Here is a 27,746-nt window from a genome sequence, read left to right as displayed (position 1 = left end):
CTTATCTTTTTCTAGATGCCTCTGCTAAACTTTTCCTCCCACAAGCTTCTCGTGACTCCTTAATCTTATCAAAATTAACTCATTAGAGGCAAGTAACAACTTTATCCTTATATACTGTAGATTTTCTATTTTCTCTAAAACAATGTTAAAGCAACCTACTTCATTACAAATAGTTCTTGCTTGATTCAATCCATTTCATATGTGAGAATGGGTCAAAAATACAGATAATTTGAGCTATCATAGATTTCAAAGCAAAAAAACTAAACTTTCATTTGTGGTTCGGTATGATTGATTGCAATACCTTACAAAATTGTTCCTTTTGGGTAATTCTCCACCTTCCATTCTTACTTTCCTTAGACTTTCACCCTGTCTATAGACCAAGAGTGACAGTCAAAGGCCACAAATCTATCACTATTAACCTCTACCTATTCACCGTCTTCTAAACTCGACCCAACAGTTCTATTTAAAGACTCTTTGATTCCTTATGACGGTTCAACGAACCTATGCCTGTTCAGTTTCACATAAAAGTTACACCTAAACTGATTGTTCAATTCCTACGACAGATACAAACTGTTTCAACTTCCCTGACCGACCATCTTCCCATTTTGGAACTATTCGCTAGTTTGCAACTTGCAGTCCTTGGTACTTGCGAAATAGTGACACTTTGCAATTTCACAGGTTGCAAATTTTGGTATCTACAAAACAGCAAAATTTTGAAATTTTGCAGGTTGCACTTTCGGAGCCCTTCCAAATAGTGAAAGTTTTGATATTTCCCAAGCCGCCTATATCCAACCTTGCAAAATGGAGAATACAAACTCTACTTGATCAATTTTGACTTTTCAAATTATTACATCTTTTACAAATGGCTTATAAAGACTACACATAACTTGGACTTGATTAATTCAAATACATCACAAATGACTGAATACAATCAAATCGATTATTTTGTGACCTTTAACCTCCTGATTGTGCTAGTAAAATGGGGGCTCCTACATCAGCCTTGTTAGCAAAGGCTGTTTCTTTCTCTTGGACACAAGAATGTCAAGAAGCAAAGTTGCACGGATATGGATACGGATACAAATACGGAAACAGTATTGGGTACAGATACGGCAATTTATTCAGACACCCAATATGGATACGGCTGGACACAACATTAATAAATAATACATATACATATATTTAACATAGTTTTCTAAGTTATTGTAAGAGATTTTCATTACTTCAAAAGTAATATTGACACATAAATATTTATAAGTTAATTTAACGCTTTACAATTTGTAAACACAGTAGAGTTGCATTAGAAGATAACCCAAAAACGGTTTGCTGAAATAGAAAAAACATTTTATTTGACTTTCTCATCCAGTGGAGGTTTTTTTTAATACTATTTTTTTTAAAATTGCTTTACTATGTATATTTTTTACATTAAAGGGAAGATCTACATCAAATCTTTTAAAAAAAACAAATCCCATAGTATTTAGTACGGTTGGAAAATCAAGTTTATTAAGCAGACATGGGTACAATATTCGACTTGTATCTGAGCAGTATTGGATACATTTCCAAATTGGATACGAGGATACGCGCGCGCAAGGAGGGACAGAGGAGTTTCCGGCAACTCTGTCAAGAAGACTTCAAAGCCCTTAAGATAACTACATCTATACTCAGCGGACCAAACTAGGAATTACCCTTTCATATTCATACTGATGTTTCGAATTATTATATGAAAGTTGTGCTTGGGTAGAAAAATGATAACTTTTTCTACTACATCTACTATATTAGCAGAAACTTAACTGGAGTAGAAGTAAACTATACGATAACAAAGAAGAAATTTAAAGATATTGTTTATGCAATCAATTAGTTTTGTCATTATTTTATTAGGTATATATGCTCATGTAGACAACTAAAATTGTCCCATCACCTATGTCGGATGATAACACTAATTTTCATCTTAATTAATAAAATAATCTTTTAAGTATTTAATTGATTTGTGTCATTCTCCTCATTTAAATGCAAAATCATCTTTTCCCTTCAAAATCTATAATTGAATGATTCTAATTCATTTATTTAATTATTTAAAGTGCACTTCATTAATCTTTCAATTCTCATATGATGTCATCTAATAATTCTTCTAAATATTCATAAAAAGATTTTATTTCTAATTACTCTTTCCTCTAATTTTAGTTGAATAATTCTTATTATTTAATTAACTAATAGTTCTCGTTCTTCTCATCATAATTAAATAATTAATTTAATTATTTAATTTACTATGTCTTCTAAACTTGAATAAATCACCAATTTCTTTAATTTTTCACTTCCTCGTTGTAACCTATTTCTTCAACAATTGAATAAAATAATTGTTTCATTTAATTTTCTACTTCCACAAAGTTAACTAATTCGTCTTAAATAAATTAAATTTGCAATTTATTTATTTCTAATCATATGCACAATTAAATAAATATTGTATTTATTCAACAAAAATATTTCTACTTCCACGTCTTTTAAGTGTCACTAAATATCAATTCATTTTTCCGATCAATTCTCTTTACTAGTCAATCTAATCAATCATGTGTATAATACTATATTTTGGTTTCTTAGAGTCTTGAGACTGAACTGAAACTATTAATGATTCTAATTTATTCGCAGTAGGCCACAATTGTGACATTGCCATTAGGATTTAACTATGTAGTTTTTGAGTAACTAATTCAAAAACATGTAAACAATAGATGCAACAACCATAGAAAGATAACCATGCACAATAACACCACATATGTTAACTAGGGAAACCCTTGATCAGAGGGAAAACCCCATTGGGAATGATGACCACAAGATGATGTAATAATATAAAAGTTCCTTATCGAAGGATGGACTCTGTTAGGAGCCAGTGAAATACAATCAGTACATATGAGTCCCTGTTACGAGACTTTGATTCCATGTTACGAGATTCCAACCCTATAAAGAATTGAAAGGAGGACAATTGAATCCACTGTCCAAATAGCCTCAAAAGTAGTCTTCGCTAGACAGTCTTTCCTTATCAAAGGATGGACTCTGCTAAGAGCCGAAGAAATACAATCAGTACATATGAGGCCCTATTAGGAGACTTTGATTCCTTGTTAGGAGATTCCAACCCTGTTAAGAATTGAAAGGAGGACAATTGAATCCACTGTCCAAATAGCCTCAAAAGCAGTCTTCACTAGACAGTCTTCTGAATAAGCTTATTCAAGATCTTTGAACTGACTAAACAATGACTTCTTTGCCAATATGGTTCCTTTGAAGCTCACAATACATCTTCAACATCAATCTCTGCTATGATCAAATACAATTTTGCATTCACGTTCGCATACGTAATAACCATCCACACTAGATCTCATTCACAAGTTCGCATAACATTACATGTTACATGTTACACAACAACTAAACTCTTTCTTCAAAGATATTTACTAAAGTCTACTCACAAAAAACATCTTCCAAACAATCTTTGTTAAATCTCACAAAATAAACATCTGTTTTTGCCATCTGGAACATAGAATCTTCAACATGTCTCTAACCTTCCTTTAAGCTCGCTTAACCAAATCCCATCTCTATTAAAAGATATAATCAATTTACCAGCAACCGCTTTCCAAAAACTCTCTCTAAAAGCTACTTTCAAAAAGCATTGCATAACTCTATCATATCTCCAGATTTTTGTCTATGCTCTTAGTTGTAGTATTCTCAAGCAAACACTATCATGAATGCAACACATAAGCTCTTAATCATGTCTCCAGCAATGCTATGATATTCCCGCACAGAAATACCATCTGCATTCATGCTAACAAACAGATAGAGGCAAAATTTGATAATAATATTCTACCCAAAACCTGATGAATGAAGTATTTTTATAACAATTAATCTGTCCCCAATGATAGAGCTCTTTAATACTCTTGTTTCTCAAGAAAACTCATAGTTTTTTATTTTTAGAATAAAATATTTCTTGTTTCCTCAAATTGAGAAATTCTTCAGAATATGAAATCCCTTATTTTATGAAATTTGGCTTTCAAGTTGATTGTTACAAAAGATCTCCCAACCAAGGACATAACACACTAATTCCACAATGTAGTACCAAAACTTTATAAACTTCTATAAAAAAATATTTTTTGCACTAACTCCATAGGATGGCAAGATTGATGCTCTGATACCACCGTAATATCCCAGTATGATATTATCTCCAAATTTTCTCACAAAACAATTTTCATAATATAATAAATTAAATATGTAATAAAACCCAACATTAACCAATAATTGCTCATATAAATTCTTTAGAAATATGTTATTGCATTACACATCAGCAATACAATAACCAGATATCAAGTCCAATCTTAGATACAAAGATATAGTCCGATTGGAAATATAAGAAAGTACAAGCACAAGTCAGACACCTGGTTAGACATCTCTATGGAGAATGGGGATGCGTCCACTATCTACTAGCACGAGGGTTTTCATCCTCGGGATGGATGAAAACATAAGCCTTCCAAATATCATCTCCAAGAGCGAAAACTGAAGTCTGAAACATAAACCAAGCATGCTAAAAATGCGCTCCTTATTAAGATAATATCTTATACTTTCTATAATAGTCAACTACTTGTCTGTAGTCCGTCTTTCAGTCTAGATAGGAATGTTTCCTATCCCGTCTCTTTTTTCTTCAGTCCAGATAGGAATGTTTCCTATCCTGTCTCTAGTTTTGTTTCTAATTCCGTCTTCAGTCTACGTTGTTTCTTTTAGAAACAACGCCCTTGTAATTCTTTATAAGGAACACATTTGTTCCTCTGTTAATCAATGAATCATTCGGAAATCCGTTAATCTGCCAACTCTTCTTGAATCTTGTAACACTCCTCATCCTTCTTTTATGCTTAAAACGATGACTCTAGTTTACTTCTCCTGTCCGTTCGTCTTTTCACTTCTTGTCACCTTAAACCCACTTTATAATATTAAATTTAAGCCATTTTAAAAATTTGTGTTAAGCTCCCTTAAGCCATAATCAATATTTTATGAATTTGGCTTCAAAATCCCTAATGTCCCAAAAAGGGGACATTGCATCAGAACTTACTTTCAAAAGAGTACTATTTGTAACCACTAGTTTTGTAGCCTCTGAAATCTCCTTTCCATTTCGTTCTTGTGTAGGAGAGATGAGCAGATCGATTATGCACTAAACAGCTATTGTTTTAATGGTTGTAGCCATTTGAATGTTTAAGTTGAAGTTCACTGATAGGTTGAAGTGATATAATGAAAGTCGAAGTTCTTTCTTGTACTAGGTTGGTGGTCATTTCTTATTATAAGTGGACAATGGTTTTTTATCCTAAGGGTTTCACGTGTGACAAAAATTTCTTGTGTCACTGTCTTTATTTTGGTTGGGCTTTACTTTGGTCTCTATTTGTGATCAAATTCAAAATATTGATTCATCCCTCTCCACCTCTCAGTATTTTCTTTTTGTTTGCACGATGAACTCTTTAGGAAAACTTGCTCTCATATTTGAAGTGATAGAACTCAAGTATTTTCCTCAATCCTCTACTGAGTTTCAAACCATGTAATGAAGTTGCTAAAAGCTTCGGCACAATCACCAATTATACTCTCAAGTTGCAACTCAAACCAAAGGGATACAATTTTGTCTTCTCGTACAAACTTCACAAAATTGAAAATATTTGAGTAGACTAGCGTGACACAGAAACTAAAAGCAAGTTCAACTCCAAACTTGGAAATGAAAAAAGAAACCAAAACATTAATGCTCCATTGCTCCTCCAAGAGCTCCTTTTAAAGTGCCTTCACAAGACTTCCCTCAACAAATTTTGAGTTGCAAACTGGGCCTTTTTAAAAGAGAATTGATAAATGTGGCCCCAAAAGGACAATTAACTTAATGTGTTGGGCCCTCAAATGATAATTCCTTCATTTTATTTTATAACCTATGACAATCAGATCAGTTATTAATGAAACTCTAATTCGCCTCTGTTATTTAAAAGGGAACATGAAGATCTACTCTCCCCAAAATTGTTTGCCCACTAGCAATTTCACATTATAGTGATAGCATTGCTGAAACTACAAGCAATTTTAAATTCCAAACCTAGAAATTAAATAAGTAACCAGAACAATCATGCCCCATTGCTCATTTGTAAAATCCCTAACCAGATATTTTCCTCAAATATCTCAAATAATTTTCATAAACATAAAAAAGTTCATAGTCAGGACATGTAATATTATTTTATCACTTTGTCATGCAATATGTTATTTTATTTTTTTGCTTCTTAACCTCACACGCTTGCAAGAAAACCAGCTCTAGTACCATTGTAATATCCCCAACCTAATATTTTCCCAGTTTTAAAAAAAAACTCAGAAATGCAAACAAATTATTTTATGCAATAAATTTCAGATTAATCAAAAAACACCGGAGGATACCCAGAGTAAATATACTCACAAATGTTATTGCATTTTAATATTCAGCAATACAATAACAATTGAATCTTAACTATAGAAGTAGCAACCAAATTGGATAACTAGAAATAAACCTGAAGTACAAACGTGAACTCCGTTGCATATCCACCAATGAAGATGAACTAGGTTTCCATCCAATCCACCAAGAAGCCTGAAGGTTTTCGTCCTTAGGTTTAGAAAATGAAAGCTAGAAGCTTCCCAAATCTCTCCAAGAGAAATCTATAAACAAATCATAAATTTAAGCATACTGAAATAAGCTATTCATTCTTCTTTTAAGCACACCCTGTTGACTTTCACATTCTCCACTTTTGTCTCTTCGTCTTCTTCTTCTTTGTCACATTTAATCCTCTTTTAATGTTAAAAAGGACATTTGGCAATATGCATTTAGCTCCAGTAAAGTCAATTTTAATATTTAAAGAAGATGGCTTTTAAATTTTCTAATATCCTGGAAAAGGGACATTACTGTCCTCCCTCCTTGAGATCATTTGTCCTCAACCAATCATGTATCTATAAACCAAGATCTCATATCAATCTGCAAGCTGCTCTATAGCTCATTCAGGAACCTCTGAAATTAGAACATGCCATACTATAAGGCCAAAAGTTAGGATGCAACTCATCCATCAATAAGATATCTAAATCCCAAGTCAATTTGAAAAACACTACTTCACCTATATATTGCATCACTCTGAATTTATAGCACCAAGCCTCAAGCTGAGAGGCAATTCATCATGATCTACAATAAGCAAAACTCCCATCGTATCAACACCTAGATCCCGAATCAATCTATCCATCTGAACTTGGGCGTAAATATGGATATTTATCATTCTTCCATCTCTCAGTAGCAGCCATTTGAATAAGTAGTTCACCACAAAGATGACAAAAATATCTCCACTATACACAATGTTCAACTCATTAGGCCACCAAATGTCATTGCTAGAAGACATGCTAACATTAAATGTTGGGGGTGCCATAGTGTCTCTGTACTTGAAGGATAATCACCTCATAAGTAATGTACCTCAAGAAGAAATTTCTCCGCGAATGTGCCTCCATCTCAATAGCTTTGGTAGACCAAGCCAAATCTGACAATTCATTGGAAGACCAAGTAGGGCAGTCACTAATAACTGGCGTATGGGTGAAGATAAAATCACACACCAATAAGTAAACAATTGTCATACCATAAGGACTCAGAGATCGGTCTATAGATGAGTTGTAGGAACCTTCATTAATCATCAAAGACAATCCAAGAAATTTTGATTCACTACAAGTGTAATCAACCAAACCAAAATCTCCACCAATGGAAGGATCATCACCAAATGAAATTTCAGAATTGGCATTACTTGGTTTATCCTCATTCTCATGTGGAAATAGTGTTACCTCATGATATTGTGAAGGCATATAACTGCTGTTGTAAACATCAGAATTCTTGAGATTTTACTTTGTCATAAATTCATCCTTCTCTAGCAAAACACCATCCAACCTTGGAACATATGTGGTCATCTTAATCTCTTGGCTGAAACTACCTCCAAATCTGACTATGGAACTTGTTGTATCAAATCTTTCATTGTTGCATATGGGAGCCTCATACATATGTTGATTTTTCTGGATCTGCTGCAAATGTAATGGCATTGCCTATTAAGGTATATGTTTTCCATATGCAACATCCTCTCATTTATATTGAGCATAGGTTATTGAATAGACATGTCTATTCAATAATCAAATAATTAATTTATATAAACTTAATTATTGTTATATATATATATATAAAAGTTTATATCTTATATATAATTACATGTATATCCATAGAGTTATCCGACAGAAGCTACCAAACATTAACACTCCCTCTTAGCAAGGGAGGATAAACACAAGACAAATATTACACCATTGATAATATTAAGGATATCTCAGAAGTTTTCCACCATTTAATATAGCATACGATATCAAGAGTATTGATCTCCAAAATATCAACATATGATATTCGTCAATTTCTCAAACTAGTGTATGATATCACATTTGATATCAAGAGTCTTGATCTCCCAGAATATCGACATCCAATATTCATCAAGTACTCAAAAACAAAGTTTGATATCACATTTGATATCAAGAGTATTGGCCTCCCAGAATATTAATGATGTTCACCACTTACTCAAAACATTTAGATATCACATTTGATATCAAGAGTATTGGCATCCCAGAATATCAATGATATTCACACTTACTCAAAATGTTTAGATGTCACATTTGATAGCAAGAGTATTGGCCTCCCAGAATATCAATGATATTCACTACGTACTCTAAGAGTAATGGCCTCCCAGAATGTTGAGATACAAGACATTCACCATTTACTCAATTTATTTTATCTTATAATACAAGTTTATTGTAAGATCATCACCTTACAACAACTTGTCCAAATACAAGTGATGATCATTTGGAGATCGTCACTTCCTCATGATGTACACAGGGGATAGGCCCATATAAAAGTCACATGGTCACAGTCCTCTTGACTGTGACAACTTATAGATCATTAGAGAAACCATCTCAGCATGGTTTACTCCCTCTTAATCAATAAAATCAGGTTCACTGAAGGTTAACCAAATAGCATCCTCAATCTTCTCCCTCTAAATCTTAATCTCCCTCTTTTTCCCACAAGAACATTATCGGAGGAAAAGATCAAGGCAAATAACTATTATAGTACAAAACACTTTTAATAATTATTCTCAACAATAATAATATTGTAAACACTTTTAATAATTATTCACAACAATAATATTATTGTATTTTAATTATAAGAAATGAGAAATTTTATTCCAATATTCAATGTAGTTATTAATATCATCTTATCAATAACAATTATAAGATGTATGTTAATCATTTAAAAATATAATATATTAACATATTTTGTTACCAATATAATTACAACATCTTTAAATGTACATACTAACATATCAAACATGCGTACCTTATCAAGGACCTGTCGTGCTTTTTGTTTATAATTACCTTTATATGGGTGTGTGGTTCAAGAGAAAATACACAAGGTTTCTTACCAAATACTGGCTGGTCACCGTTGATTGTTGATTTTCTCCTTACACTTGTCATCTTCTTGGGAACTTCTGTAACGCTAAAAAACTCTTATTTCCTTTACATTGAAAATAGATGTCTCCTTGTATATGTCTGATATCCGTCTCGTTGTGTGGACCACATCTAAACATGTTAGATATTCAAAACCACCAAAAAGGCCTTTGCAGAAAATGGAGAAAGAACCCTAAACTTTACGAAGCTATCTAGCCTCCATTGTGGCAGTCATGAAGGCTTTATTTGCCTTGAGTTCCTCTTACTATTTCTTGGATTTCAGGTCTCATTTTTGGCCTATTGTGTGGAATCATATCTATACATGTTCGTATGAGCTTTGCAACTTTCTCAGCACAATCAACAGGGTAGGAATCTTTAAGCTGAGGATCAATCCATGTTCTCAACTTGCTAGAAAAATCAAATTCTGAAATGATTGAAAAGAGGGTCTCACTGAGTGAAACTCGCTTGTACTCATTCCTTGTTGCATCAAAAGTAAATTTCACAGGTTCCCGTCCAGTCAAAAACTCCAACAAAACTATCCCAAATGCAAAAATGTCAGTTTTCTGAGAGATTATACCGCTCGCAGCAAACTCTGGAGCCATGTAACCTTGTGATCCAATAATTTTCCTACTTTGTGACCTCTTGTACCAGCCATGAGTTTCCCTTGAATCCTCCTCTGTAATCTCTATGCTTGAGAATTGTCCATTTTCATATTTTTCAGACAGTTCACCAGTTATCTCAGAGGTCCCTAAATGTGTGATTCTTGCATTCAAATCAGACCCCACAATAATAATGCTACTACTCTTTGTTTCTTTACATTTGCATCCTAGCTCTGATACCATGTTGATTTTTCTAGATCTGCTGCAAATGTAATGGCATTGCCTGTTGAGGTATATGTTTTCCATATGCAACATCCTCTCATTTATATTGAGCATAGGTTATTGAATAGACATGTCTATTCAATAATCAAATAATTAATTTATATAAACTTAATTATTGTTATATATATATATATATATATATATATATATATATATATATATATATATATATATATATATCACATATAATAAGTTTATATCTCACATAGAATTATATCTTATATATAATTACATGTATATCCATAGAGTTATCCGACAGAAGCTACCAAACATTAACACATTAACAACATACACTGTTCATAAAAACTCTTGTGCTTGACTTCCTATCGATCATTTTGGCCTTCTTCAACATAATGTGTCTCATCTGAATAGAGAAAAGTGGAAATATTATGCTCATTTTCATTTTCACTAAGGCTATTGATCCCTTCAACAAATTGTACAACCTCCTTTGTTATAGAATTAAGACCAGCTTCCTTGTGATTGGCTTCCATAGAAATCTGATTTGCAGTCTAGTATAATGACTAATGCGTCATACTCAGTTAGAGACAAAGCTCATCTACCTCCTCTTTATCATCTGCATATTTGATGGCCATATCTCTATCTTATTGTAAATTCAGATAATCTGATTTCATCTTCACTAATGTAATTTTAAGTGTGTGAAGATATGCACTATTAAATCTACTCACTATCTCCTTTTTCCTTTTCCTCAATTTGAAATTCCCACAAAGTTCTTCAATGTTTTTACAGGCATTATAAAAATGCACTAAGGCTATAACCACCATATCATCTATTTATCTTCCAAATTACATGCTCCAAATTCATCATCTAGAAATAAAAAATTTGACCAGTCATTCAAATCAGCCCTCCTAGTGTCATCCTCATGGTCTAGCTCGTGTATACAATTTTGAAAAGCCCCTTGGTTGAAAGAAATTTCATTATTTGCTGCACTATTTTTAGAATTTTCCTCCATCTCAATATACATAGCCTCATCTTCTATTATGTCATCAATTCCAAATGATTCAATATCATGGGAGGATTCATTTTTTACCTTATGAACATCAAATTGCTTGTCACTGACAACCTCCATGTCACAAAATAAGAGACTTGTATATCCCTGACCATTAACCATAGCTGACTCTATCTCATTGCAAGCTTGAGTATCATTATGTTGGAGCAGCATTTTTGGATTCTTATCTTCTTCGATGCTGATCTGAAATTTTTGGGCTGCCTCTTCTTCCTTGTTGTGCCCATAGTTGTGATCAAATGACCACGTATGCTAGCATGTGAAACAAAGTTGTTCTTTCCCCATTTAATTCTTGCTCATTTTCAAGGATTGCACACCTCTATGCCTAATGATGTTAGCTCATTTTTTGTCATAAACTTCTTGAACCTCTTGATCTTATGCTCAATCAATTTACTTGAGAGCTCATAAACCATGGGTGAGATTTTATGTTCCCCTCTCCAAAATGCCAGAAACTTTGACTGGAATTGCTTACATACATCATCATCCTCATCTAAGATTAAGGACGTGATAGTTGTCATGCAGGCCCTCATATTGCCTGGATAATGCTTCCTAAATTCCCTCAAGAAACATTAAAAAATTTGTACAATCATTCTTTCACAACTGAGATCCAACCTGATGATAAAGAATCTATCTTTTGCCATAAGTTCCAAGATTTTAGCCCTCTTACCAAAGGTAGATTTTTTGACATCATATAATCCATATAAGTTGTCCACAATCAATTGTAGAATCATCTTCAAGATGCTAGCATCATAATGTATAACCAGAGCTATTATTCTAATAATTTCACTGAGACAAGAAGCAACCATTAGCCTCAAAATTTCACACAGATGCTCCAATAACCTCTGTTGGACTAAAGGAACCACTGAGGGCTGCAAAGCCCAATTCAAAAGCCTCCAATCAGACTGGTGCATTTTGGACAAACATGAATCCAATTCTTCCAACTTTGAAATGACATCACCGTACATTTCATAGACTCCAATTTCATTTCAATGATATACAGCCCATTCCCTATTTCTGTTTCTTTTTTGCAGGTCTCTTAGTTATTTGCTATTAAAAGTGTCATTAAATTCCCTAGAGAAGACCTTGCTTTTTAGAATTTTCATAGTATTTATTTTGTCACTAAAAGAACCCTGGTTCTAAATATTTCTGCACTTTCTCTGTATCAATTGGCAATGAATTACACTGTAAATGCTACCCCCTTTTCGATGTTAATTTTTGTAATTATTCTTGAGTCACAATTTCAAACAATATAGCAAACACTTGTTAAACCAATAGTATGCTCTGCCAATTCAACAACCTGTGCACTTTCCATAAGCCATTTCAACAAACAGTTTGTAGAATAGTCTATTGGTTTGCAGCAAATATTACACTTATAATAACAATTTGCTAATTCATGACACAGACATATCAAAAACACTTATAGTTGCATTTAGCTCTGTTTAATTAGACCATAGTTGTAGTCTTGATAAACACTTGGCTTGCTACCTAAAATATCTATTCTTTGGTTTGACCTTACAAATCTTTGTCTTTTCATTATAGCATTGAGCACTTTACACTACCATGTTGCCCCGACAATGCTTTCAACCTTGAAAAACAACGCCTAGAAATTATTACTTCTCCTATCAAATAGACCAAGGCGGCCTCTAAATTTATCTAAATCCCACCTTCGCCTCTTAGCTCATATCTTACAGCATTATTTTCAAAACACCGTAAAATAAAGCCAGACTTTAAGAAAATAACTTTTCTGCAACCTTCATGCAACAATGCTATGTCTCACAAAAAAATGGCTTGCAACAATATTTTTAATGCTCTTACCTTTACAAGAACACCCCGAGTAAAGAATAAGGGCCCAAAACATTAATCTTCAATTACAAACCACCAACCATTATAAATTTCACGAATAGCCTCTCGTAAGCAATATTAAATTGCACTTTAAACCTTTGGAATACTTTGTATTTTGGGAATTCTTTAAAGTTCCCATTTTAATATTCCACCATATTGTATTCAGAAATAAGCAACAACGCCATTATTTTATTGTGCATGCTCTTTATAAGACTCAAACATGGAATAATAATTAAATATCTCCTTCAAAATTGAAGCAGCTCTACACATGGGTATTGTGGCAGACTCAAAATAAATTATCAGCCAATCTTACTCTCAACAATATTATTTCTCAACAAACCACATAACACTTTGAAGTCATGACATGTAATATAATTTCATCACTTCGTCATGCACTATCTTAATTTTTCTTTCCCTTAACCTCACAGGGTGGCAGGAAATCCAGCTCCAGTACCACTGTAATATCCCCAACCAAATATTTTCCCCAATTTTCCCAAATAATTTTCAGAAATGCAAACAAATAATTTTATGCAATAAATTTTGGACTAACCAGAAAAAACCAGAAGATACCCAGATAAAATATACTCTGAAATGTCATTACATTTTAATATTTAGCAATACAATAACAATCCAATCCTCACTACAGAAGTAACAATCAGATTAGATAACCATAAATGAATTTGAAATACAAATGTGTCTTCTCATGGTTCATTGAGTATCCACAGCAGTACATGTCATCAATAGTATGAGCAAGCTACCTCTCTTACCTGACACGAGTTTTGTAGAGTGCGTGCCTGTTATACAACAGACAATACAACTTGTTTGCAAAGTCTGCCAAGTAGACAAATAGAACAAAAATCCAATTTCAAATATAAAGGCTTGGAGAGCCGCAAGGGTCCCTACAATGGGTTTGTGCAAATGATTGTTAATCAACGAATGCGACAACAAAAACTAGTGCCAAGTATATTCTCTTTTGTTTTATTTCAATAGGAAAATGTAGGTTTTTTCTTGAAATCAAAATCTCCTGCTTAAAGATTTTCAAAAGTTCATCATTAGCAAAGGAGTTGGGATGTGACATCATAACTATTAGATCTAATAAAGGTGGTGAATTTTGGTCAAACAGGTACATTGACATTTATGTCGAACACGGAATAAATTTCAATTCACAACACCCTATGCTCCTGGAGTAGTTAATAGAAGAAACTGTAATATTATAGAGAGGCCTAGTATATGTTGGGGAGCAGGGGTTTTCCCAAGCAGTTTTGGTCTGAGGAAGTTACGCAACAGTTGACTTTCTCAACAGGTCTCCAACATAAGGAATGAAGGAGAAGACGCTAAAGAAAGCATGGTCAGGGAAGAAACCAAAGATATTAGTCAGAATCAAAACCAGTCCCAGTACAAATCATAACAATATACTTTTTACAAATCATAACAGTATACTTTTTCCATGCTAATAATAAAATATAAACATAGAGATTTTTCAAGGAGAGTGTATACAAAAGATAATGTTTGACAAATCACTATATTCCATTAACTTGATTTCCAATTTAAAACAGGTCGAATCAGCAAAAGATGTGTCAAATGATGAAATGAGTGTAAAAACTGAAAGAGTGGGAAGTTACCATCTTCAGAAATATTCATAATGCCAACTGCTACAACCTTCTTAGGTACAATGCATTTATATCCATGCAAGGCGACCAGTTGGCTTTTACCCTGTATTAATGTTGACAAGACAAAACCAAAATCAAATTCACATTTTGAGAAAGAAAAGCAATAACTTCTACAAATCAATAAATCTGGTTGAAAAAAGGCAAGTCATTGTGTGATTCAAAATACATGATACACTAGATATGTAGGCATACCATGCAACTCCATAAGGGCAATTGAGGAAACAGTGCAGGGCATGAAGGGAGAACAAGTTTCAACAATAAGCTTAAAATTTTATCGCTGATTCAAATTGACAAACATTTAACCTCTTTCCATTATGTCCATGCAGTCTTCAAGTCAACAATATCATTCAAGTGGTGTTTGTTGGAGGCAAAGTAAATATAAATCAAACCAAGCTGTAAGAAAGTATTTCATAGCCATATAGCAAAAAATATATATGAATGGGCAAAAATGTCTCTAGAGCCCCTAGTTGGTTCCATAATACTATAACAATAGTATTTCTAGCTACTGCAAATGTTAGCACATTTAGGGTCCAATTAATCCCCACGTGGAATACTGACAGCCCATTGATGCCCATTTTTGCTGAGAAGAATGCCGAGGAAGAGGTAGCCCAACCTGCAGCAACAGGCTTAGTTCCAGATAATGTTATGGCTATGTATGATGAATGGGATCTGTTCCCTGATCCGGTTAAGCAGAATCTGACCTTTATTCAATACATGAATCAAAAAAGGGAGTCGGAAAGGACACAACAAGACAAGAGGCCTAGGGCACAGAATAGAGACTTGAACCACGCCATGAACAAGTTATCACTCCCAAATTTTGATGGCAGCAATAAGACGTCTTCTAAGACTTCGATTCACAAGTTAGACACATACCTGACACTCAAACCCATGTTGGAAACAGAAGCTATTAGGTTTGCCACGAAGCATTTAAAGGGAGCAGCATATGATTGGTGGCATCATGGACTAGTCACCCAGGATCATGGTCTCATTACATCTTACGAGACTTTCAGCTCTAAGCTGATCACTCGTTTTGACAGGAAGGACATCGAGGTCTACTACAAGGATTTGGCCTAGTTGCGATAGTGTGGATCTCTAGATGACTTTATTGATGTGTTTCAGCAAATCTCGATTATGGTTTCAGATATAAGCGAACAGCATAAGGTAATGTTGTTCACAAAGGGCTTACAAGACAGATTTAGAGGTTTGGTCAAGGTCATTAAATCAGACACCTTGGATGATGCTATTAAGATCACACATGATCTGGACTCACCTTCTTCGATACTATAGCCTCCTAAGAAACCTTATAAGAGTCTACTTCGATCCAGAAGAATAAAAATCAGCATAAGAATCCCCCCCCCCCCCCCCCCTGTGTTGGACTTTGAGACACGAAATGAATTGAGGAGGAAGAAGCTATGCTTTACCTGTAGGTAGTCATGGACACCAGATCACAGATGCCTTCGCAAGGTAAAAACACATTATGTCGAGGTTCTTTTGAAAAAGGAGGATGAGCAATAGGGAGGCAGTGATGTGGATGGCAGCGATGAGGAAGGAAGTGAGGAGCAACCTCCTAAAGAGAGGAAGAAGGAGACCACTCCTGGATAGTCCCCTATCATAGCTTCCCTTTCTTGTGATCCCACTGGTCACCCCTTTCGTTTGAAGGGTGTAGTTAGAGGGCAGCGTATCATGTGTCTCTTAGATACAGGTGCATCACATAATTTCATAAGCAGACGCTAGGTTTTGACAATTATATTACAGGTTGATGATATACTAGAGTTCAAATTTAAGGTAGCAGAGGGTGATAGATTATGATGCACAAGTAAAGTGTCGGGGCTTTCGATTCCCTTTGATGACTATCTTCTAGAGGCAAATTTTTATGTTGATGATTTGGATGGGTTAGACGCCATGTTGGGTAGGCAATGGTTACGGACTATAGACAAGTATACAGTTGAACATGGTAAGATACAGCTGGAATTCATATAGGAGGGTCAGCAAGTGATTCTCAAGGCCATGCTTGAGGATGAACCCAGAGTGATATCAACTCACAGTATGGAGGCAATTATGAGGCATGATGACATGGAGTGGGCAGCACATTGTTTCATCTCCTCTAAGGCTACACTGGGCTCAAGACAACAGTTTCACTATGACATTCAGTCACTGCTTGATAATCATAAGAGGGTCTTTGAAGACATACCCCCGGGTATTCCCCCAAATAGAGGGTTCAAGCATATCATCAAGTTAGAAGAGGGCGCCAAGACCGTCATCACCACTCATCGTCACCCTAGGCACTATAAAGAGGAAATAGAAAGGACGATTAAGGAACTCTTAGACATGGGACACATCAAACCCAGCTTCAGCCCTTTTGCTTCGTTGGCAGTTTTGGTGAAGAAGGATAGTACTCTTCGCATGTGTATTGATCACCATGCTCTCAACAAGAGGACTAGTAAGAATAGGTACCCTATTCCCCGCATTGACGAATTATTAGATGAACTACATATGGCAATCTATTTCTCAAAGATAGATCTTCTATCTAGATACCATCAAATACGTGTTCGTGAGGACGTGCATAAGATAACTTTAGATGCCACTACAGACGCTATGAGTTTTTGGTTATGCCAATTGGGCTCACCAATGTGCCACCCACATCATTAGATGTCAAAGATTCACTCCTCACAATGTCATTCTTGCCAAGTTTGGTGCTCATCCCTTCAATCTTGGGGCTATATTTGATCTGATTTGGTTCCTTCATCATCTGTGTGGTTTTGCAGATTCGATTGGTAAGCGTGATAGATATTCCTACCTGGCATATTGTTCTTATCTAAGTCACAAGATTCGAATTCGAATTCGAGTTCGGCAACCATAAAATTCGGACAAAATTCGACAAGAGCATAAATTCGGAAAAAAGTTCGACATTAAATTTGCCAATATATATATATATATATATAAGTAAAATAACAAAATATTTAAACTTTGTTAAATAGGTTTAAAATCATTATAAAAAGATTGAAACATTTATAAAATATCAATTACGCTTAAATTATATGATTAATTATTGAATAATATAATTTAATATATATAGAATAAATGAGTAATATATTTTATCATTGTTAAATAGTTTTAAATTCATTTCAAAAACATTGACACGTTTAAAAAATATAAGATATTTTTAAGTTTATGATTAAATTTTTATTAATATAAATTTAATATAAAACATAAAATTATACCAATTTAATATTCTAATTTTGTTTAAACAAAACTAAATACCAAAAATGAAAAACTATATGACAATATTAAACTTTAAATAAATCGCAAACAATGATAAAACCTAAAACAATAACAATAGTAATAACACCTAACTATGTTGGCCCACATAAAGTTTGTCTAGCATCGCATTCGGAAAACATGAGGCGCTTAAAAAAACTAGATAAGCGTTGGAATAAGCATTGGTTCTCAGCTTCTATTAAGCCTCCCACGAGTTTTTACAGTGAAGTCGAGAGCTTCCAGATGTAGCTACATGCAGAAGCAGATGGACTCCAAAAAGCAATGAAGATAGTTGTTGGCCTCCGGTTAAATAACACATTCACTGTTGCCTCTCGACTGCAATATATGATAGCTTCAACTAGGGTAGCCAATGGTGAAAAGCAGAGACCCCGAGCAGCATTGTATAGAAAAAGTGTAGTCAAAAACCTTTAACAATAGTATTTCAAACTCCTAAAATCTGTTATAAATTTTTTGCCTTGATGAAAAAGCCCGTCCTCATTTCCGTACGAACACAAGTCGATTTTTAACGAATTTTATGGAAACTTTTGAAGTTCGCCCAAATTGGAATTTCATGCATGAAATGCGGCGAACTCTGTGACACAGGTTCTTATGCTGCTATTGCACGTTTTGATACTAACTCTCGTGCTCATTGCTGGTATGCACAGGCATCTTCTCTGTTGAGCTCGATTGGGATTGATATTGATCATCTCCCTCCTTATCAGTTCTCATTTAATGCCCCTGCTCATCTCCTCCCATCTAGACAAGAGTGAAATGAGCATGTCAGACTTGATATTTACAAACTGTATATTATTACTACTTGGACTAACCCTCATGGTGGCTTACATTCGAGGATGGCCTTCTATGCAGAACACTTTCTGGAGATCAGTGATGGGATTATTGTTTGTCCTGGTTACCTTTCTCGACTGTGGAGTCATGCCCTTCGTATCTCTCTGGGGTATTTCAGAGTTGGTTCTCACCGTCTTCGTGCTCAGAAAGACCATCATATTGACATAGGAGAACGGATCTGTAAGTTGTGGACTTTAGTTGAGGTTGAGACAAAGACTCACTTTATTTTCCAATGCCCTATCTTTTATGAGATCAGAGGGAGTTTTTATTGTTTGTTCTGGGACTACTTTTCTCTCTCTGCTTTTTTCAGTTATTGTGACCAGCAGTGTCTAGCGCTCTATCTTCAGGAGGCCACTCTGCTCCGTGATAGTACTCTACAATCACTTCTTCCTCACCGACATAGCTCTGATCAGTCTATTACTGACTTTTTTGCACCCTTATCTCCTTTACGGGGTGTGAAAAGGATGTCTAGTTCTACTAGTTTTGCTGGTCATTCCAAATCTATCAGATCTCGCAATGGTTTCTTGTGTCAACAACACTCCTCCACGAGTTCAGAGAGATAGTTCAGGGCTTCTGTCCACTCAGTCTTATCCTTCTGTGACCTTTTTCTTTTTGCCAAGGAAGAACTCCCAGTCTTTACCCTGTCCTCTCTCTTCTTGTTTCTTGTTGTTTCTTGTTGTTCGTTTTTCTCGGAGACCGTTCGATGCTCCTACTATTGTTAGCTATCTAGTTGTAAACTCTCGGTCCCATAGACCTTTTGTGGTCTTTTGCTGGACACTAATAATTTTATCTTATCTTATCAAGTGCTCCATCTACTACGAGATCAAAGGCAAGTTCAACTGTTTATTCAAAGACTGCAGATCCCTTTTGGCCTTTTTCAATTATTCCGACCAGCGGTGTTTAGCTCTGTACCTCCAAGAGACCTCTCAGCTCTGGGACTACTCTTTACAGCTCATCTTTCCTCAGAGTCAAGCCTTAAATCAGCTCATCACCGCCTTTTTTCTGCCCATGTCCCCTTCCAAGAGCATGGAGCAGCCGCTTACTACACCGGTCTCCAGGCACACCAGATCAATTAGACCTTGTCGTGAATTACTCAGACAGCGGCACCCTATCTCCAATCTTTCTCAAAGACGAGCCTGAACCCTTGCTTGTCCTGGACCTTATCTTTCGGTGCTAGATTTCTTTTTACCGAGAAAGGATACCTAGTCCTTCTCTCACCTATTGTTCTTCCCTTTATCTGCTTTCTTGTTTGTTCCTTTCCAAACACCATTTGGTGCTCCTGCTAGTTTGCTCTATTATGCACTGTTGTATCTTGCAGTTGTCATATCCCCTTCTCTGTACTAGAATTTACTGGCAACTTGTTGGTTATCTTTCCATCCGGATAGGCTAATGGCATTAATCTTGAGGATGTTAGGCAGTCACAGGAGCTTATTAGGTTTCGTTGGGGAAATATTTCAGTGGAGGAGTTTTTCTATGGTTAAGTCACTTTATTTTATAAAGTGGATTTATAAAGTTACTTTATGACTTAAAGTCATTTTATAACAAAAGTAACTTAAGTGACTAGAAGACAAAAATGGCTTTAATCCCTCATTGCCTAGTTGTTTGTACCTCCCCTCGTATCGAGGTTATAAAAGCAATGAGCTTCCCTGAGATTGTCACCATGAAATTTGATATTGTTCAAAGTACAAAAAGGTTGCTTACATGTGACTGGCTTTCTTAAGGACAAAACCCCTTAAGAAGATTTGAGAGGATGGACGTAGCTCCAATATCTCTTGGAAGTTTGCACACAAGTTCAGGTATGGAAATTGAAGTATAGTGCATGGTTTTAGTCAATCTCCCATCAGTTAGCAGTGAAGGATATTTGGGAATTTAGTTTTACTCTGGCAAGGAAAAACAGCAAGACTAGGGATCCACGATATATGCAGAAGGAAGAAGTGTGTGATAGCAGACGTGACCAATATAAATCCCTGTATACACATATACACTGTAGAATAAAGGTGATCGGATCATTGTTGAAGGACGGCAGTAGTACTGTTGCGGCAAATACCCATGGAGAGTGTATGGCAATGTGGAGCTCAGGTGACTTCAATATCAGTCAGGAGTAAATCGCAACCTTTGCCATCTGTTACACCAACACTGGGAGGTCCTAATGCAGTGAGAACAGGCAGCTAGCGGGGCTTTGTGTGACATAACTGTTGGCCGCAAGCCCAGCACATATCAGCTGTAAGTTGAGTAGGCCGTAGGGGAGTAAGGAAGCCACAGACCCAAACCACCAACTCAAATGGTAGACTCCAAAAGCAGGCGTGACGGCAGGAGTGGTAACGGTGCTGGAACTTTCAGAACCTATGTCCATTGAAGAGCAGACCAACTGGAGCCATATAGAGAGCCAGTTCACCCACAGTTACACCCAGGTTCCATGTTTTTTCATTTTGTATTGTGTTCATGAATCAATATTTTTTAACATTCAGACATGAGCATGAGTGTATGATCTTGTCCAATAGTTATCCCGGCAAATTCAACAATAGACAAATCAAGTACTAGGTCTGATGCATTTTGGAGGATGATATGATTTCATAATTGTTTTCGATCAAAATTTTCACATTATATTGGATTTCCTTAATCATATTGCTGCATTATCTGAGTCGGATTACTACAGCAGTGCCTTGGACCCTTGTTGGTCTCTTGTTGGACATTAATATCATTATCTTATACACCTTTGGGATGTTGATTTCTTCAAATGATGATGGAAATCTTTAATTAATCTTTTTATACTCCTCTTCATATGTGTGTGTGTGTGTATTCTTCCTTGCCCATTGCATACCTTACGTTCTAATTTCATCTGCTTCTTATACTTCACTTATATGGATATATGTATATTAATCAAATGTTTAATCTGAATATATATCTATTCTTTCTTTTTAACTCTTCTCATATATCTACTCTGAAAGAAGCCATATTGTCAACAAAATCGTTAACCCGCTTATGCTTCAAACCTTTCATTTCTCGGTTAGATTTTGACTACACCGGCTTTGTTAGAAACCATGTTAAGAATGCGGTATCCCTGGTTCACTCCCCACAATTAGAGGATTTTTGGGCAAACTGCCTTAATGAACTCGAGGTAAGGAAAAGACTGTGGTCCCGCTTGACCATTAAACAAATCACTATGTTTAATGTGGAGTTATTTAAACAAATCAATTAAAGTTTATTTTGTATTGATGAGATAAAATAAGTTGATTCAACATTTTCAATAGATTGTTTTCCTGAAAGGTCTTTCTGTTGAGTTTTTAAATCAGAAAATCTCATTGCAATAAAGGTAGCTGCGCCTGTTTTCAGTGAAGAAATATCAAGCAGAGAATTCCTCAATCTCTTCTATAGGAATTCATTTGTTAGTTTACATGACTTTTTGTCTGTTTTTACATATGAATATATGTGGGGAAAACTGTTTACTAACAGTTTTTGGCGACTCTGCTGGGGAACGATAAAATGGTTCTGCCTCATTATGAAGTGTTCCCAGTACTTCAACCAAGCTTAGGGTTTGATAATACACAAGAAGATATCATTTCTGATTTAAGCGCACAAGCCTGGAAACTTAGAACAAGCCTAGAACAATTTACACAAGTTAACCGAGTGCTTGAAAGAGAAGAAGAAAGAGCTGAACTCATTAGGGGCATACCTATTGCTAACGAAGAAGCAATAGTTGATAGACTAATCCCAAGGCCTTTCTGAGTGTTGAATGTCGGTCTATTCAGTGATAAACTGGCTAGTAGAAGGTACACTAGGAGTGAAGAAAGAAAGGGGTTCATTGATGAGTCTTACGAATTTGTAAAAAACCTTAACTTTTCCCCAGACCTCTCCCAGAAACGGAAGAAGCTAGTCAAGAGTAAAAGTAGGCCAACTTCCCTTCGAAAATCCACCCCAATAGTTGTGAACCTTCAAGCCTTAATATTACCAGGGACACTAATACCTTCCCATTTAAACATCCAACCTTTGAATTTCGTCCTCCCTAGAATGGTTGCTAATCCTTGGGGTGCACAAGTAGGTCCTTTGGCTCTTGGAGGTAATCTTAATCCACTTCCTAAAGGTGCTAGAGAAGTGTTACCCAAATTCTATGGCGATGGAAAGAAGTCAACTGACGAGCAACTCAATGCCTTCAATACCGCATGTGTTGTCCTTGCTGTTGCACATGAAGATGTAGCTGTGAGGTTATTTGTGCAGACTTTGATTGATGATGCAGCAGACTGGTTTCATCATCTTCCTCAAGGGTCCATTACTGATTGGAATCATATGCGTGCTGCCTTCGAGGACAGATTTAAATCCTCTGAAGATAAACATACCTTACTACTCCAGTTAACTCAGTTGAAGAAAGAAGTACATGAACCTATGAGAGATTTTGTAGCAAAATTCAATAAAATAATTCATAAAATTCCTGCTACCAAGAGACCTAATGATGAAAATCGTAAAGGGTTCTTTGTTAATGCAATGCCCCCAGACATCAGTTTTCACTTAAGAAGGAACAGAGTAGCAAATGTTGAACCCGCCCAGAGACTGGCAATTGAACTAGAAGATGACCTTTTGGCCGCAAGTAAATGGAAGAAAGAGATGCAGAATTCTAAAACTCAATCACCTTCATCCAAAAAATCTAACCCATTGGTTCAAAAGCTCATTAATGACGTGATGACTATTAAGAAACAACTGCCTAAAATGAACACTCATTATCAAGATATTCCAAGGAAATTCCCGGGCCAAAGTAGTTTTCAAGGAAAACAACTGACTTTACCCTCAAGTCAACAAAGATTACAGATTGAAGCTCCACCTAGCAAAAACAACATGTGTGTTTTTCATCTGACAAATGATCATGAGGGAACTTCTTGTCCTGAAAATATAAGATATCAGCAGCTCGAAGCAGAAAAAGTGGCTTCCTCTAATGTAATAATAAAAGAAGAATCTTCTGAAGAACCTGGCGACTCCGTAAATTATTACCTTGAATATGAATCTGATTCTGATAGGGGTAATGACATTTTATTGACCTTAGAAGAGGCTTCATGTTTGGTCTTGACCCGAGGGCAGAGAGCTGAAGCAGCTGATATTCATGATAAAAATAAATCAACCCCCACTCAGGCCAAGCAGCAAAGGCCGAAAGGAGAAAGTGAAGGTAAGTCATCACCTGTTTCAATAGCTCCTCCTCAAATCTTAAAGAAAGTAGCTGCTTCTGAGTCCACATTTGACATTGTTGAGTTTTGTAAGACATCAAGGATACAAATCTCTCCTGCAGAATATTTGAGGATGAACCCCAGTGAACTTAACAAGTTGATTGAGTATGTTAATCAGTCACCTCCTGACAAAGCGGCCAAGCAAATCAATGAGATCAAAGTCTCAGATGGAAACGAAACAGTCGCTCATCAGAAGAAAGAATTTTCAAAGGGCAAGAAGTCAAAAACACAAAAATCTCATAGTCAGGAAGAGGTAATTCAACCAGACCCAATCGGTCCTGAACCCTCTTATAATCACAAGCCTGATCCATTCTATGTATCTCTCTTCTTACATGGCTTTAAGCTCAATAACTGCATCATAGATTCAGGGGCTTCAGATAATATAATGCCAGCAGCAGTAGCAAAAGGTTTGGATCTTCCTTTTTTTTAAACATTTGGCAAATGTTACTCCATGGATTCAAAACAAGTACCCTTGGTGGGTCAGATAAAAGATGCCCAAGTATTGCTAGCAGCTTACCCTGAGAAAAGAATTAAGCTCACCATCCTGGTAGCGGATATCCCCACAAGCTATGGCATGCTTCTTAGTCGGACTTTTTGTCGAGATCTAGGAGGGGAAGTTAAGATGGATTGGTCTCAAGCTGTAATACCTATTGGAAGGGAGAAAGTAACTTTATTACCTGAAACAAAATCCAAGTACAGAGTCTTTCCATCTGATGATCCTAAATCTCAAATTCTTTATCAAGAAACTGATTTTGCTAATTATTTGATTATGTCTGAAGATGAGAAAACAAGTGAGAAATCATTAGAAGGTGATCTCCTATGAACCCTCGAGTTTGATGGGAGCTGTTGTTCGAATGGATCTGGAGCCGGAGTAGTTCTCATATCACCTAATGATCAGAAATTCCCCTTTTCTTATAAGCTCACTTTTGAAAATACCAACAATACAGCTAAATATGAGGCCCTACTTCTAGGCATTGAGGAAACCAAAAGAAGGAACATCAAGCTATTAAAAGCAAGAGGAGATGCTGAATTAATAGTGAAACAGGTTAAAGGTATGTTTTCAGTTAAAAACCAGAGACTAAAGCATTACAAGAACCGAGTATGGGATGAAATAGAAGGTTTTGATGCATTTGCAATTGAAGCAATCCCTCGTGAGCTGAATGACAAGGCAAACTCATTAGCAATATCAGCTTCTTTGTTAATTCCTCATCCTGATTTCATAAATAAGAAGTATTCAGTTGAAATTATTCACAGACCGAGCGTCCCTGATAATAATAATTCTTGGCAAGTATTTAAAGACGATGCTCATATTAATGCTTTCTTGCAAAATGTAGAGAAATTCTCCATGAACTACTTTGAAGGCTCAAATGTGGAATGTAGGGAATTTTGCCTAACTTGCCTGATGAGAATGATGTATTACAATTAAAAGGAAATGTGATACCTAAAGGCCTGGTTGAGCTTGAGAAACTTTTTGATGGGCAAGATACTTTCTTAGCTCAAGCTGTAACACCTAAAGAGAATCTGAATGCTGATTATGAAAAAGTGAATCTGGGAGATAAACATAATCCCAAAATTATCAATTTGGGAACAACTTGTGATAAAGGAGAGAGAATTAGATTCACAAAGCTCCTGTCAGAATATGTTGATGTTTTTGCTTGGTCTTACGATGATTTGAAGACTTTCAGAAATGGTAAATTCAAACACCACATTACTCTGAAACCAGGAACTTCCCCTTTTAGACAAAAGTTGAGGACATATAATCCAAAAGTTTTTGAGGCAATTTTTAGGGAAATAGACAAGATGTTAAAAGCTCGCATTATTTTTCCGATTCATCATTCCACGTGGGTGGCGAACATAGTGTCAGTGAGGAAAAAGAACGGAGAGATAAGGATTTGTGTTGATTTTAGAAACCTTAATCAAGCAAGTTTGAAAGACAATTTCGCTTTGCCGATAATGGATCAAGTCCTTCAAACAGTTGCCGGTTCAGAAATGATGTCTTTTCTAGATGGTTTCTCTGGTTATAACCAAATAGAAGTTGCTGAAGATGATCAACACAAAACTGCATTTACAACACCATGGGGGACCTTTGCCTACAAAAGAATGCCTTTTGGCTTAATAAATGCCGGTGCCACCTTCCAGCGAGCTATGAATTCAACTTTCAGTAACTTATTGGACAGATGTATCACAGTGTAGCTTGATGACTTGACAGTGTTTTCCAGAAGACGAAAGAAACACCTGAAAGATTTGAGAAAGGTACTCCAGAAGTGTAGAGATCACGGAATATCATTGAATCCCAAGAAATCGATTTTTGCCGTGACAGAGGGAAAGTTACTTGGACACATGGTCTCAAAAGAAGGTATTAAAATCGACCCAGAAAGGGTGAAAGCTATCCAGCAGCTATGTCTTCCTGTCAATCGAAATGGTGTTAAATCCTTCTTTGGACAAATCAATTTCTTGAGAAAATTTGTACCTGATTTTGCAGAAACTGTTAAACCTATGGCCAAATTACTCAGTGAGAAGCAGAGTTTTAAATGGGATGAGCCAGCGTCAAAAGCATTCAAGGAGGTAAAAGAAGCTATTGCTAAAGCCCCAACGCTTTTTCACCTAGATTTTAGAAAAGATTTTATAATGTATTCTTATGCGTCTGAGCATACCATGTCAGGCATGCTGCTCCAAAAGAATGACAAAGGGGAAGAAATGCCTATCTCTTTTATGAGCGTACCTCTAAAGAAACATGAGCTTAATTACTCTTTGTCTTAAAAGCAAGCTTTCGCTGTTGTAAAAGCAGTAAAATATTTTAGATACTATATTCTGCATTCTCATTTTGTAGTGTATGTGCCATACACCGCGGTCAAGAGCATTCTCACACAGCAGGATGTAGCAGTCAACAATAGGGCCACATGGGTAGCAAAAGTCCAAGAATTTGATTTGGATATCCGACCAACAAAATTGGTTCGAGGACAGGGCTTGTGTAAACTTATTGCAGAAGGTGAAAAAGAGGAGTCAAATCCCACTTGCTTGTTTGTAAGTCTCCAAGATGAATGGTATTCAGATATTGCTTATTTCCTGAGATACGGAAGATGTCCTGATCACCTGAAAGGAAAGGACCGGCGAACTCTCCAACTCAGAGCAGCTAAGTTTGTTATAATTGATGATATCTTATATAAAAGAGGTTTAGATGGTATGTTTTTAAGATGTGTCGATACTGACCAACAAGGTAAGTTATTGGAAACCTTTCATGATGGAGCCTGCGGAGGTCATTTTTCATCAACAGTAACGGCATTCAAAATCCTAAGAAGTGGGTACTATTGGCCAGATATGTTTAAAGCCGCCTACCATTTGGTTAGGAACTATGAAAAATGTCAACTGTTTACTAGGAAACCACAATTGGCTGCTCTACCCCTAAAACCAGTGATCATAGAAGAACCATTTCAACAATGAGGATTGGATTTTATAGGGCCTATTAATCCGAGTTCAAGTGCTGGACATACACACA

The 27,746-nt window shown here is 35.8% G+C and overlaps 1 protein-coding gene across 3 annotated transcripts in view; it reads right to left on the bottom strand.

Annotated features, from left to right (window-relative positions):
- LOC149564648 (ARM repeat superfamily protein) overlaps positions 1–27,746 on the bottom strand; it is a 311,869-nt gene that overhangs the window by 225,722 nt on the left and 58,401 nt on the right. For all 3 annotated transcript variants that reach the window (XM_089818208.1, XM_089818211.1, XM_089818209.1), the window contains one exon: positions 14,889–14,979. In XM_089818208.1, coding sequence (XP_089674334.1) covers positions 14,889–14,979 — 91 coding nt within the window. The remainder of the gene's footprint in view (positions 1–14,888; positions 14,980–27,746) is intronic.

The sequence above is a fragment of the Cupressus sempervirens genome, chromosome 3 (genome assembly GCF_028749045.1).
Source record: "Cupressus sempervirens isolate cs-2001-9-10 chromosome 3, ASM2874904v1, whole genome shotgun sequence".
Lineage (NCBI taxonomy): Eukaryota > Viridiplantae > Streptophyta > Pinopsida > Cupressales > Cupressaceae > Cupressus > Cupressus sempervirens.
Note: the sequence above shows the minus strand (reverse complement) of the source record. Positions and strands in the feature narration are given on the sequence as shown.